At 44.5% G+C, this 11332-nt stretch overlaps 2 protein-coding genes across 3 annotated transcripts; one reads left to right on the top strand and one right to left on the bottom strand.

The window, feature by feature from the left end:
- The first annotated feature begins 2438 nt into the window (after window positions 1-2438).
- Window positions 2439-5622, top strand: LOC123123174 (uncharacterized). The gene is made up of 2 exons (XM_044543640.1): window positions 2439-3510; window positions 4870-5622. Exons 1-2 carry the CDS (start codon window positions 3134-3136, stop codon window positions 4928-4930), a joined length of 438 nt encoding a protein of 145 aa, XP_044399575.1. The 5' UTR covers window positions 2439-3133; the 3' UTR covers window positions 4931-5622.
- Window positions 5623-6270: 648 nt separating this feature from the next.
- LOC123123173 (queuine tRNA-ribosyltransferase accessory subunit 2) lies at window positions 6271-11332 on the bottom strand. Of its 2 annotated transcripts, XM_044543638.1 has the most exons (12): window positions 11173-11332; window positions 10998-11082; window positions 10065-10385; window positions 9737-9911; window positions 9493-9651; window positions 9047-9143; window positions 8778-8848; window positions 8104-8155; window positions 7581-7629; window positions 7355-7492; window positions 6783-6902; window positions 6271-6694 (listed from the first exon to the last, which is right to left on the bottom strand). In XM_044543638.1, exons 3-12 carry the CDS (start codon window positions 10262-10264, stop codon window positions 6565-6567), a joined length of 1191 nt encoding a protein of 396 aa, XP_044399573.1. In that variant the 5' UTR covers window positions 10265-10385; window positions 10998-11082; window positions 11173-11332; the 3' UTR covers window positions 6271-6564. The 2 variants fall into 2 exon arrangements, with proteins under 2 accessions (XP_044399573.1, XP_044399574.1); XM_044543639.1 differs by lacking the exon at window positions 10998-11082.

Here is an 11332-nt window from a genome sequence, read left to right as displayed (position 1 = left end):
CATGTGGCAGCGTCCTAATGGAACTTTTAGATCTCTAATCTTCACATCTGTCACGACCCATCGATCTTCATATCTTCATAGTTGCACACCATGAAACACGCCAGGGGCTCCAAGCCAATGATCGCAAAGGTGTAACCCCTATTTGGAATCTCCAAAATTTAAAACATAATAACCTACAGAGTCCTGATGTTTCACAAACGTGTGTGTGGGGGGGGGGGTAGGGTTTCATGCCGTCTGTCTCTCGCAAGATATAAAGTTATAAACCCCCGAGTAAAAGGTTTCGAAATTAAAACAATTTTGGAAAGAGAAAAGATGCACGCTATTTTTTGACAGTAATTATTAAATACACTGTTGAAAACAAAATGACAATTGCGTGGCTATCATCATAAAAAAAACTCTAAAATAAAACCTGACGAGAAGTCGTCCTCCTAGGACAACGACTCCAGTGTGGTGGATATAGATTAGCATCATCTCCCCTCTTTTGCGGAGGAAAAAAAGCAGGCGCCATAATATCTAAGCACTTGAGACCCAACATGAAATAGCATTTTGGGGGCCTAAGAAGATGAGAAATAGCCTTTTCATATTTGTTGATTGTGGTCTTAGTCTTCTTAGTTTGCTTGACACTTTCTTTAAAAAACAAAAGATTTTCATTGACCCCAAGCAGACGAGGGGTTCATCATCATCACATAAATGGAGTCTACGACACATTGGCTGATGTGGCTACGGTGACAGCTCAAAGGCTAGCTACTGTTGTGGAGGTGAAGGCGATAGAGAAGATGTAGGTGCAAGGATTTGTGTTGGAAAACCCATGAGAAAACACATGGTAATTAGGTGGAGAAAGAGAAGGAGCGAATTGTAGGAGGTGAGGGGATTAGACTCATTTCAAGAAGTTCATTTTTTAACATTGATTTTTTTTACAAAAAGTAGTATAAAATAAAAAATTTAAGGGCACAAATGGAGATTGGCTTCTATGCAATGAAAAAAAATCAATATCCTAATACACAAAACATTTGACATCCGCCACGTGTCAAGCATACCATGTATCCGTTGTTGTTGTACTTAGTCCTCTCTGCTTTGATTCTCTTTTGTTCCTCCACCAACGCCATCGCAACATATAGTGACCTCAGGCCTCTCTTATTTAGGGCATCACTTTGACACGCTACTCTCTAATCTATCGACTATCGTGATTCTTGTCGCCTCTGACCACAACAGACAAAGCACTAAGTGGTGGCTCATGTAAGTCATTGTCGTAGGTGGCAGTGGTCAATGCTAACGGTGCATCATTGCTGGGATGGTGCCACTCTCGTGACATCAACCTTTTTTCCGTTGTGCCTCCATCAAAGCATGACACCAAACCTTGTCAGGGTTGCCTTTAGTCGCTTCCTTGTACGTTTTTCCAAAGCTCACGGAAAAGAGGAAAACAGAAACATGAAGAATGGGGAAGTCTAGTAACGCTCGAGAGAGAAACATGATCGTCTTGTGTCATCGTGTGAACATGTGGAGCATGAGGGGGAGGGGGAGGTTGTTCCTCGCCAACGTGTAATAGCTAATTGTCTTTTCTTCTTCTATAATATCAAACATAATATGAAGAGATTCAGTGCTTCATGAGACGTGCGTGAAGTGGGTCCAATATCCATAGCCACCACATCATGAAACACACGAATGGTTCTAGCGCGACCAGTTGCAAGGTGTAAACCCCCTAACTGGATTTTTTTCACCCTGAGATTTCAAACATAATCTAAAGAGATTCGGTGTTTCATGAGATGCACATGGAGCGGGTCCCAATGAACCATTTTCGATCTTCATAGATGTCGTGATCTTCTATATTCATAGCCACCGCGCCATGAAACACGCGTGCGGTTTTAGGCGACGGTTGCATGATTTACCCCCCATCCCCCTCAAGCATAATCTAAGGAGATTTGATGTTCCATAAGATGCACGTGGCAGGGCCCTAATGGACCATTTAGATATCTAATCTTCACATCTGCCATGACCCTTCGATCTTCGTAGGTGCGCCCGGTGAACACGCGAGGGGCCCCAGGCCAACGGTCGCAAATTTGTGATCCCTAATTGGAATTTCCAAAATTCAAAACATAATAACCTACGGAGTCCCGATGTTCGACAAATGTGTGGGGGCGCGCACAAGGGAGCATAATTGTACGTCTCTTGGAAGACATAACCTTCAAGATTCCGAGCATAATTTTGTGGATACAAAAGACGCGCACATTATTATTATTTTTTGACGGTAATCATCAAATACATACAGTGTTGAAAACGAAATGACAATTGCGTGGCTGTCATCAACAAAAAAAATACTCTAAAATAAAACCCGGCGAAGAAGCCGTCTTCCTGGGACAGCGACTCCAGTGTGGTGGCAATTATCCCTCTCCCGGAGAGGGAAAAAGGCAGGCGCCACCATAAATCCCCCGTCTCCACAGACCAGTCCGCCTCCGTCCGCATGCGCTAGCCTCCGGTAATCCATCATTGGCTCCAGCCGATTCACGCACACCCGCCGTGCCGAATTCCCTTCTTTTATCCACGTAGATGCCGCAATTATCTCCCTCTCATGCGCCTGTTGCCTTGCAAGTTGGATGCATTTGATCCCCCCGTCCCTGTGGGGTAGCAAGAAGAAATAGAAGAAGAGGAGAAGAAGAGGCTGCCGCTGCCACCATCTTTATCGGCTGGCTGGATTCCTCATCTGCTTCTCCCTTGCTTTCCTTCGGGCTTCTCCGAGAGGGAGAGACCCACCTCGCGTCCTCCCTCCTCTCTCTGGTCCCCGCTCCCGGGGAGCAACCCTTTTAGTGCAAGATTCAATCTGCTCCTGCTCGCCCCGCCGCTCCCTTACTCCTCCTCGCCCCGCAGATTCGCCTCCCTCCTCCTCCTCTCCTCGCGCCGTGCGGCGGTTCTTGATCCGCTCCAGTCCTGCCGTGTGCCGGTGGGCGCCGCTGCTCCAGGTCCGGCCAAAGGTTGCTGCTTGCGGGGTCCGTGGCGGCGGGCGGGTGGCTGCGTTCCGGCGGCGGCGGCGGCCTCGATCTGCGCCGGGGCTCAGATTTGATCGGCGTGGCGCGCTCCTGGAGCCCGGGGTTCCGATTCGGCCGCGCTCCCGGTGTGCTGCCCCAATTCCCCGACTTTGATGAGGCTCTCGCACTGTGAGACCTACTGCGCCTCCCCCCTCTGCTACATCCCGTGCCTCCCCAAATCCAAAGATGCACCACCACCCGCCGCCGCCGCCGACGCCGTCTCCGCGGCCCCCTGCCCGGTCGAGGACAAGCCGCCTCAGGTCCAGAAGTTTGAGGCCGTCGCGCCGGCGGCGGCCGACAAGGATGAAGACGACAAGGACCACAAGGAGCACGAGGACGGCGAGAAGACGGCGCCGCCGATGCCACTACCCAAGAGCAACCTCAAGAAGGCCAATTGCGGCGAGGACGGCGCCTGCGCCCCCAAGGGCAATGTGAAGTGGCTTGATTTGCTGGGGAAGGATCTCACCGAGGTCAAGGAGTTCGAGCCAAGGTATACACACCACACCACCATCTCCCTCCATGAACTTTTCCAACTGAATTGGCTTGTCTTGCTGCTGTTGCCCATTCACCAGGATGGATGAATTATTGTCTTGTGACGTGTATGCAATTAACTAGGCGAATGTTTTGCATGCTCCGATTTTAGTAACCCAAGGTGTGCACCAAAGACCCGATCCTCCCGGGATATTAAATCATATTGCGCGTTGTGCGAGCGTTGACATGCGCGAATGAAACCATTCCCCGGCGCCAGATGCGCGTCTGCTTTCCTTAATCTATCTTCAATGATGTCTCACATTGCATTGTTTTGTTCCTCCTAGAAATCTGCTTCTTGATACGGGGAGGGGACAGGTCACCCAGTATTGTACTGCAACTTGGAACGACTCGGTCATAATATTTACTTCGGACACGTATAGATAGATAGGTCTATCTATATGCCCCGGCAATCCGAGAGACATCCTTCTGATGCACTGCATTTCTATATGCTTGGTTTTGGTGGGGAGTAGATGACAGGATCAGCTTTATACATGTGTTGGACTTGGTATTCAAGCGAGTTTTGTTTATTCCGAAAAATTTAGCTATGACTTCTGAAATGTTGTCAGCTAGTTATGTAGATTGTGTTGGCATCAGTAATCTTCTAGATTCTAAATTCCACCATCTAAACTTTAGCAAAGTGGGCTCAGGGCATGCTTTCCACCTGTCTATAATAGCGTAAAATTGTATGGTCAATAACTTTGGAGTCTTTTTTCTGATCAAAAAGTAATTCTGGGGCGATACCTATTTTATTTATACTCCTAATTTTAGACCATATTCATGATATTGACTTTTCGAGCCACATGATTTCAGTAGTCCTTTCTGTTTTAAGAGGATTGAAATGACATCAGCTCTCCGCAGAAAGGTTTAGTGTAGCATTGTCATGGTCTCATAGACTCCTTGTCAACAGTGGTTTACCAACCAAACTGTAAGATCACTGGTCATCACTACTACTACTACCTCGCAACAAGAAAATTCCTCATTGCCTCGTTATTTCGCTATCACCTTTTTGCCAAGTGACAACTTTTGTTACAGTTTAATTCTAATAAAAAGTGCTTCATGGAACTACATCATGATGATTCAGAATTTGAGTGGCATGTTCCTATTTCACCGGTCTTATCTTGAAGCAAGCAATAAAACAACAAAGCAAACCTCCTTTTGTGCTCCTTTATCGCGATCGACGGACCTTGGCGTGTACGGAAATGAATTCTTGAGCGACTTTACCTTGTAGAGATATTATGCTTGTTCTCATGTCTGGCTGGTGTTTGACTTCCTTGGCTGCTTAATTAAACTCACAGTGTGTCTCCTATGATGATTTCAGCGAATCCGGAGACTCGATGGACGACGAAGGCATCTCGACGTGCGTGTGCGTCATCCAATGAACCCAAGAAGGAAGGCTCATGTACATTTCTGTGAAAATTAAGGGGCGCCCAGCATTCGTTGCCTGTACCAGTTTCATCGGTGCACGCCGCCATAGCTGCTTAGTAGATGTAGTAGAGGGGTGGGGGGTTTTCTGCTGTTTTTACCAGTCTCAGATCCGTCGTGGGTGCGTGTTCTTGGGTGTGGGGGTGGAGCTTTGTCTGCTGGAGTTGATACAGTGCGTTCGACGCTCCTCTCGGTCGGGTGGTGTTGTAGTTCAGGGTTGAGACTTGAGAGTTTTGCTTCTGTAAAGTTCCCAATACAAAAGATGATATTCATCGGAGTCGGAAGACATAGAGATGATGCTGTGCTGTGCTGCTGGTTACTTGGAAGAAGAGAACAAAGGTGCACATGCTTATATGTGCTGGGAACATGGGGATGTAGTGACCTTCTGCACATGGGTGTGCCCACTCCATTGTGCAAAAAAAAAAGGTTCTAAAAGAATACTCTGCACATTTTGGAAAAAATGATACTCCCTCTGATCCGTATTACTTGTTTCAGATTTGCCTAGATACGGCTATATCTAAATGTGTGTATATACGTCCGTATCTAGACAAATCTAAGACAAGTAGGGTATGTTTGGCTTGTGTCCAAAACCAACCTTGACAGTTTAAAAGTTCCATTTTGTATGGGAAGGAGGGTTATGTTTGGTTTATAGCCAAAATTTTCTTCCTTGTTTGGATGGTTGGCAAATTTTTGCCATGCCAACCTTGCTCTCTCTAATTCATTTTTCCTGCAGACATTGGCCGAGTGACAGAAAAGCAGAACCTTATCCAGAGTTTAGGCCAGCCGAATATTTGGTAGTGCGAACTTTGGCCCAAAGCAAAAGCACCCACGCCCACTCACGCCACCATATCAGGCCAGGTACAAGAGTAACCACCCAGCACTGAAACAAAACTTATTACTCATATTACAGCAGGGGAAACACACTAAACCTGCCAGCCGCACCGTTCGCCAATTCCATCCTATCCAGCGAACGGTCGCTGGCTATTGCAGTCCCAAACAAAGGCCTTCTATCCTGAAAACAGGATACATTCCTTGTTTTACATAAAGCCCCAAAAGTAGCCGCGCCGCGCATATTTCGCCGAAGGAGAGGTGAAGAGCAAATATGCCCTAGGCTCTAGCGCCCCATGCCCTTTCCACCGAGACACTTGTTACACTCCACACATATTTTGCCAGTAGAAAGGCAAAGAACAAATGCTCTACACTCCAGAGCCTCATGCTCTCCCCGCAAAATATCAGAGATCACCCCCTTTCCAGCCCATCCTTTTCAAATTATCATTAGGAAAACCAACACAACACCTAACCACAAGCCAACAGAAAACCTTAACCTATAAAAGTAAATGCAGCTATCACAAATGCTTAATCCTGAGACTGATCGAGCATGCATACAGTGAACTAACAACTGTTAAAACCCCGGAACTGGTGAGTGTCCACTTAACCCTGTCAGGTTCCCCTGACAGGCCAACCTGACGACAAACTGTCTTCAGGTTCTACCACATTGTCGAAAGTCTCCACCTTCAAAAAACCTCCCGACTACGCCACACGTGGAGAGTATTTCTTATCACAAATTGGACATATCTTGCACGGACAAGATCTACATCGCAGCAGCAGCAATCTGGGAGCGCCTGTTCTCAACAAACTGCTTCCAGAAGATGTCAAACTCTCCGGCCTTGATCGCCTCCCGTATCGATCGGAAGAACCGGAGATAGTGATGGGTGTTGTGTCTGCAAAAAATTGGTAAAAACAGATGTCATTCACTCGACGCTCTTATTGCTCTACAGAAAAGCATGATTGGGATTCGACTCGGCTTACATCTCCAGTAGAATCTGAGCCAGCATCTCATGGACGTTGATCAGATGATTCAGGTAAGCACGGGTGTGATTCTGGCACGTGAAGCAGGTACAGCCATCGACTATCCGTGACATGTCTTTCCTGAAGGAATATACCCAAAATTCTGAGTCACTTTACAAGGATCAACAGATTTTACATTCAGACGTAAAGTTTATCCAACATCTGTGAAGCACTGAGAATTACAATTGGGATCAATACCCCTGCTTTTTTTTCACTTCAGGGCACATCAATAGTTGTTTGCATACTTCATTGCATTTTATAAAGAAGATACTACGTAAGCATTTATATTTACATGTGTAATAGGAGAAACCGGTGGTTTTCTGAACCTTGTCTGAGCTTCTATTTTTCAAGTGAAATTCAACTAACTAGTAAACTCACATATATCTTTTGAAACATATTGTAGGCTACAGTAGTCATTAGTCAACATCCATGAACAAAAATTCAAATAGAACTTCAATAAGCAAGTGAAGGTGCACAAAATATAATTAAATGACCATAACATGCTGTGCTATTTCAGCACAACAGGTACCTACCGATATGTTGTTGCACGCAGGTTAATCTTTGCAGAATCTCCAGCACTACTGTCGAATACACCATTCTGCATCTCTCTTTCAACCATGTCAATGGGGAAGATCAGTGCAAAACCACCCATAGTAAGTTGGTAAATGTACCTGTCATTTCAGAAGTATGAGAAAAAAAACATCCGATCAACAAGCTGATGGAACTATAAATGCTACAGGACAAGATGAATTTGCATACGTGGAGTCAAAAAGGTCGATGCCAGAAGCTACACCCTCCAAGACCTCCTCTGTTAGACATACAAAGTACTGAAACTGTCAAACTTGTTACAGATAAACGATGCAACAATAGTGTTTCAAACTTTCAATACGAACAAAACTCAGAAAGGGCTGGGATAAACTTAACATATTGGAAAACAAACATGAGTCAATCTACTTAAAAATAACAACCATTACTTACTAACATGCTGTGCAGAATACAACTGACATTATAAAATAGATTATACATTAGTGTAACTTTACCAGCTCTAGTCTCTAGCTTATGAATTGTGATGCTGTCATGATAGGACTAAAATGTAAAAACTCACTATGTGTGAGACCAGATAGAAAGCAGAACTTTCAGACATGGCCAGTTGAGCAGAGAAGACAACAAAACAACTAATAACCTCTAGATAGGATCCATAAGAATTAACTTAAATAAATTAACACATCAAAGATGTATCACAAGCCGTCTTCTAAGAAAAAAAATGATGTGTCACAGGCACCTGGAAGACCAAGCCTAGAGACAATCCGAGGTTTCTCCAATGGCAAACAATCCTGAAACAGAAACCAAATGGCTAAAACCACATGAACACAAGACAGAGAACACTTCTCAACAAATTTAAAGAATACTTTTGGAAGCATGAAAAAAAGAATCCGCTGGTAACCACAACCAAAGGTTAGAGAGAGGTGGGCCACAGGAGCAATCCTACACCAAATTCTTGCTTTTTCGCTTTAAGTCTTCATGGTGCTATAACATTATAACACAATACAGGTTGATGCAACTGTCCCCACATGAAAGTAACCATTCAACACTACCTTGAAAAAAAAAATCAGAACTCATAAAATAGCCTGATGCTCTAACATGCAAGTTGTCTGACTTATTTCAGCAAGGTCAATCAAAGAATATTTAGCATGAAACATTAGACTAGTAGTCAGCCAAGCAACTTGTGTTGACAGATTTGAAATGCATTATTAGTTTTTTAAATATGCTTGTCTTCAGTTTTGCAGGTTTTCATTTTAAACATGTTTTTTAACAAGTGGAATTCATGGAGAGGTAAGCGGGCAGCAACTTTGCACAAAGATCATCTACAGTTGATGCCCTTTCACTAATTACATAAGGGCATTATATTATCATCCTTGGCAGTAATAATTTACAGATAAAGAACATGATTCTCACTGTTACTGCATTGAGTAAACTGCAACGTTCTTCCACACTCTCTCCAAGGCCAAACCCTCCAATCCAAAAGCCTGTATCCAATGTTGCCACAAAGATCAGTAGAAGCAGCATGCGTTGGGCTTTTCAAAGTAAATAGGCATCAAACGTTTTCTGAATTAATAAAGTAAAAATTTGACCAAAAGGATAGGCTTCATCCTCATCTAAGGGAATGAGTAAATAAGCAGTAAACTACTGAAGGTTAGCAGTAGGAGTTGATAAATAAAACTAACCTGATACATTCCTCTTCGATACTTCAGTGGCACACAGTTTTCGTTGTTCTATACTAGATCCCCCAACAACTACACCTAAAGAGTTCCTCCCAGAAGCCTGAAATCATGAGGAACACAAAATAAAATAAATAAAAGCTGTATAAGACCAAAAGAAATATTTCCATCCATATATAGAAAAAAGCAACACATGGGTCCTAAAGAGGTATTACAAGAGAAAATCACATCTAATTTCGCAGTTTTTCTGTTGTGAAGCTTGCAATAAATAAAACTAGTAGTGCAGTCAAGTGTCACATGGGCTTACTGAGCTTGAAAATTTTATTTCTAAGTGTCAGTTAGGCATCCATTTATTTTTACCTGTGCTCTAAAGAATTCACAAGGAATTTGAAACATATAAGCAAAATTCTGGAGAGAAAAAAAGTTCAGGTGGAAAAACCTTAACATCATACCGCATCCAAAGCAATACATGCATCAAGCCAGCGTAGTGTTCGCTCAACAGATGTTTTGTTCCGTTTCTCATTAACCCAGGCTGGAACCTCATCTGCCAAGCTTGCCCACAAATTAGGTTGCAAGCAGGAAATCAACTCCATATAGTCTGATGGTTTAACCTAAAATGTTTTAGGAAAATGAATTCAGATGCACGTATCAATATATATATTCTTGAAAGTTGAAGAAAGGATTACATCCACCGACCAGTTTACGACCCGCAGGTGTTTCAAAAGATGCACCAAATTTATTGGTGGCGTCACTTGATGGTAAACACTCGGTAGACTCACCAGCCGCGGCTACGAGGATATGATCAGGCAGACCCAGCATACGATGCAAACCACCAATATTAGATATGGTTTTTGATGGAGGAACCTCTATACTGGTGAAACCAAAAAGAAACTCATTTAGTCAAATACTCAGAAGAAAGGGAGCCATCCTATCCCAGGAGGGAGGTTTTAGCACTTTGATGCTATTTTGTCAAACAGAATACATGGCCAGCACAGAAAAGAAACGGAGGGGGTGGGGTGCTTACAAGTGGGTTGGGCAGACATTGAGGAGGAGGGAGTCTGGAAGGGGGAGGGAGGAAAGCAGGTCAGGAGACATAAACGCCGGCAGCCCCTTGCGTGTGGACAAAAGCAGCGCTGGCGTCTCAACACCGCTGCTTCCAATCTGGAGCAACCCCGCGCGAGCCTTTGCCCCACTAGCGCACACTTTTGTCACCGCAAACCGCATCCTGACCTTCACTTCACTACACAACCTGCAGTGTATTGCCCTGCTAGGTGCAAAGCGGAGCGTGCACTATCTATCCTTGATCTGTGCTACTCTTCTGAATTTGCTGACGACGACAATGGATCTGCACATGTAAAATTCTGCACTTAGTACAAAATACTGACATCAGCCTGGTCAGTATAACAAAGTGACAGTAATGAAGGCACGCATTCCTTCCAAACGAAAAGGAGATGTTGTGACTTATCACCGTTTATTTAGACACGCGGGCCCCTTAATCAAACAGACAACTTTCCGCGTTACAAAATCTGTTCCAAACAGACAAAAAAAAAAATGCCCAAGTGTGCTCCTACGCCCGACATGATGTCTTGCGGAGAATTTGCTAGTTATAAAGGCTTAATTAAGGCTAAGGGCCTGTAAGGAAGCATGCTGTGCAAGAGAGACTTTCAAAACATAAAAATTACACACTAAGCTTCTCATCATTTGCTTGGTTGAATCGAAACTCATTCTAGCAAACATATGGGTTACGACGCGATATTCACAGCTGAAAACTGATGACCAGTTGGCCATTTATTCAGCTAAAACTGCGCTTGCAGACAGTGGCGGACCTAGAATCGCATGTTTGGGGGTGCCACAGTTTTAAGTTTACACTAAACATCACCATAATCTCCTCAACAAATAATCTGAAAATAGCAATAACTTGCTGTAAGATACAGATACAGGGGCGGGCGGCCTTAACTGTGTGGAATGGGGGTTTAGTTGAACCCAGACCCACTGGAAAATAAACTTGTATGGTTCTACCAGTACTGCGAATCCGCGAGAAACTAGGCAACAATGAAATAGATTGGTCAAAGCAGAGCAGATAACAGGAAAAAGAAGTCTCGGAAGAATCCAAGGGCGCTAGGGTTCGTCACCAGCAAAGTGAACGAATGCAGGTCCGGACGAATCTCCGCTCCTCGCCGGTCTGGTCGAGACGGGGAAGAGGAGGAGGACTCCGGGAGAAGAATCGCTTCGAGGTGGCGCGCCGTCCGGAGTGCGCCGCCGCGAGCGAGGGGAAGAGCCCAAAGAGGGAAA

Source organism: Triticum aestivum, chromosome 5D (assembly GCF_018294505.1).
Source record: "Triticum aestivum cultivar Chinese Spring chromosome 5D, IWGSC CS RefSeq v2.1, whole genome shotgun sequence".
In the NCBI taxonomy this organism is placed as follows: domain Eukaryota; kingdom Viridiplantae; phylum Streptophyta; class Magnoliopsida; order Poales; family Poaceae; genus Triticum; species Triticum aestivum.
This window is presented reverse-complemented; position numbering and strand designations above follow the sequence as displayed.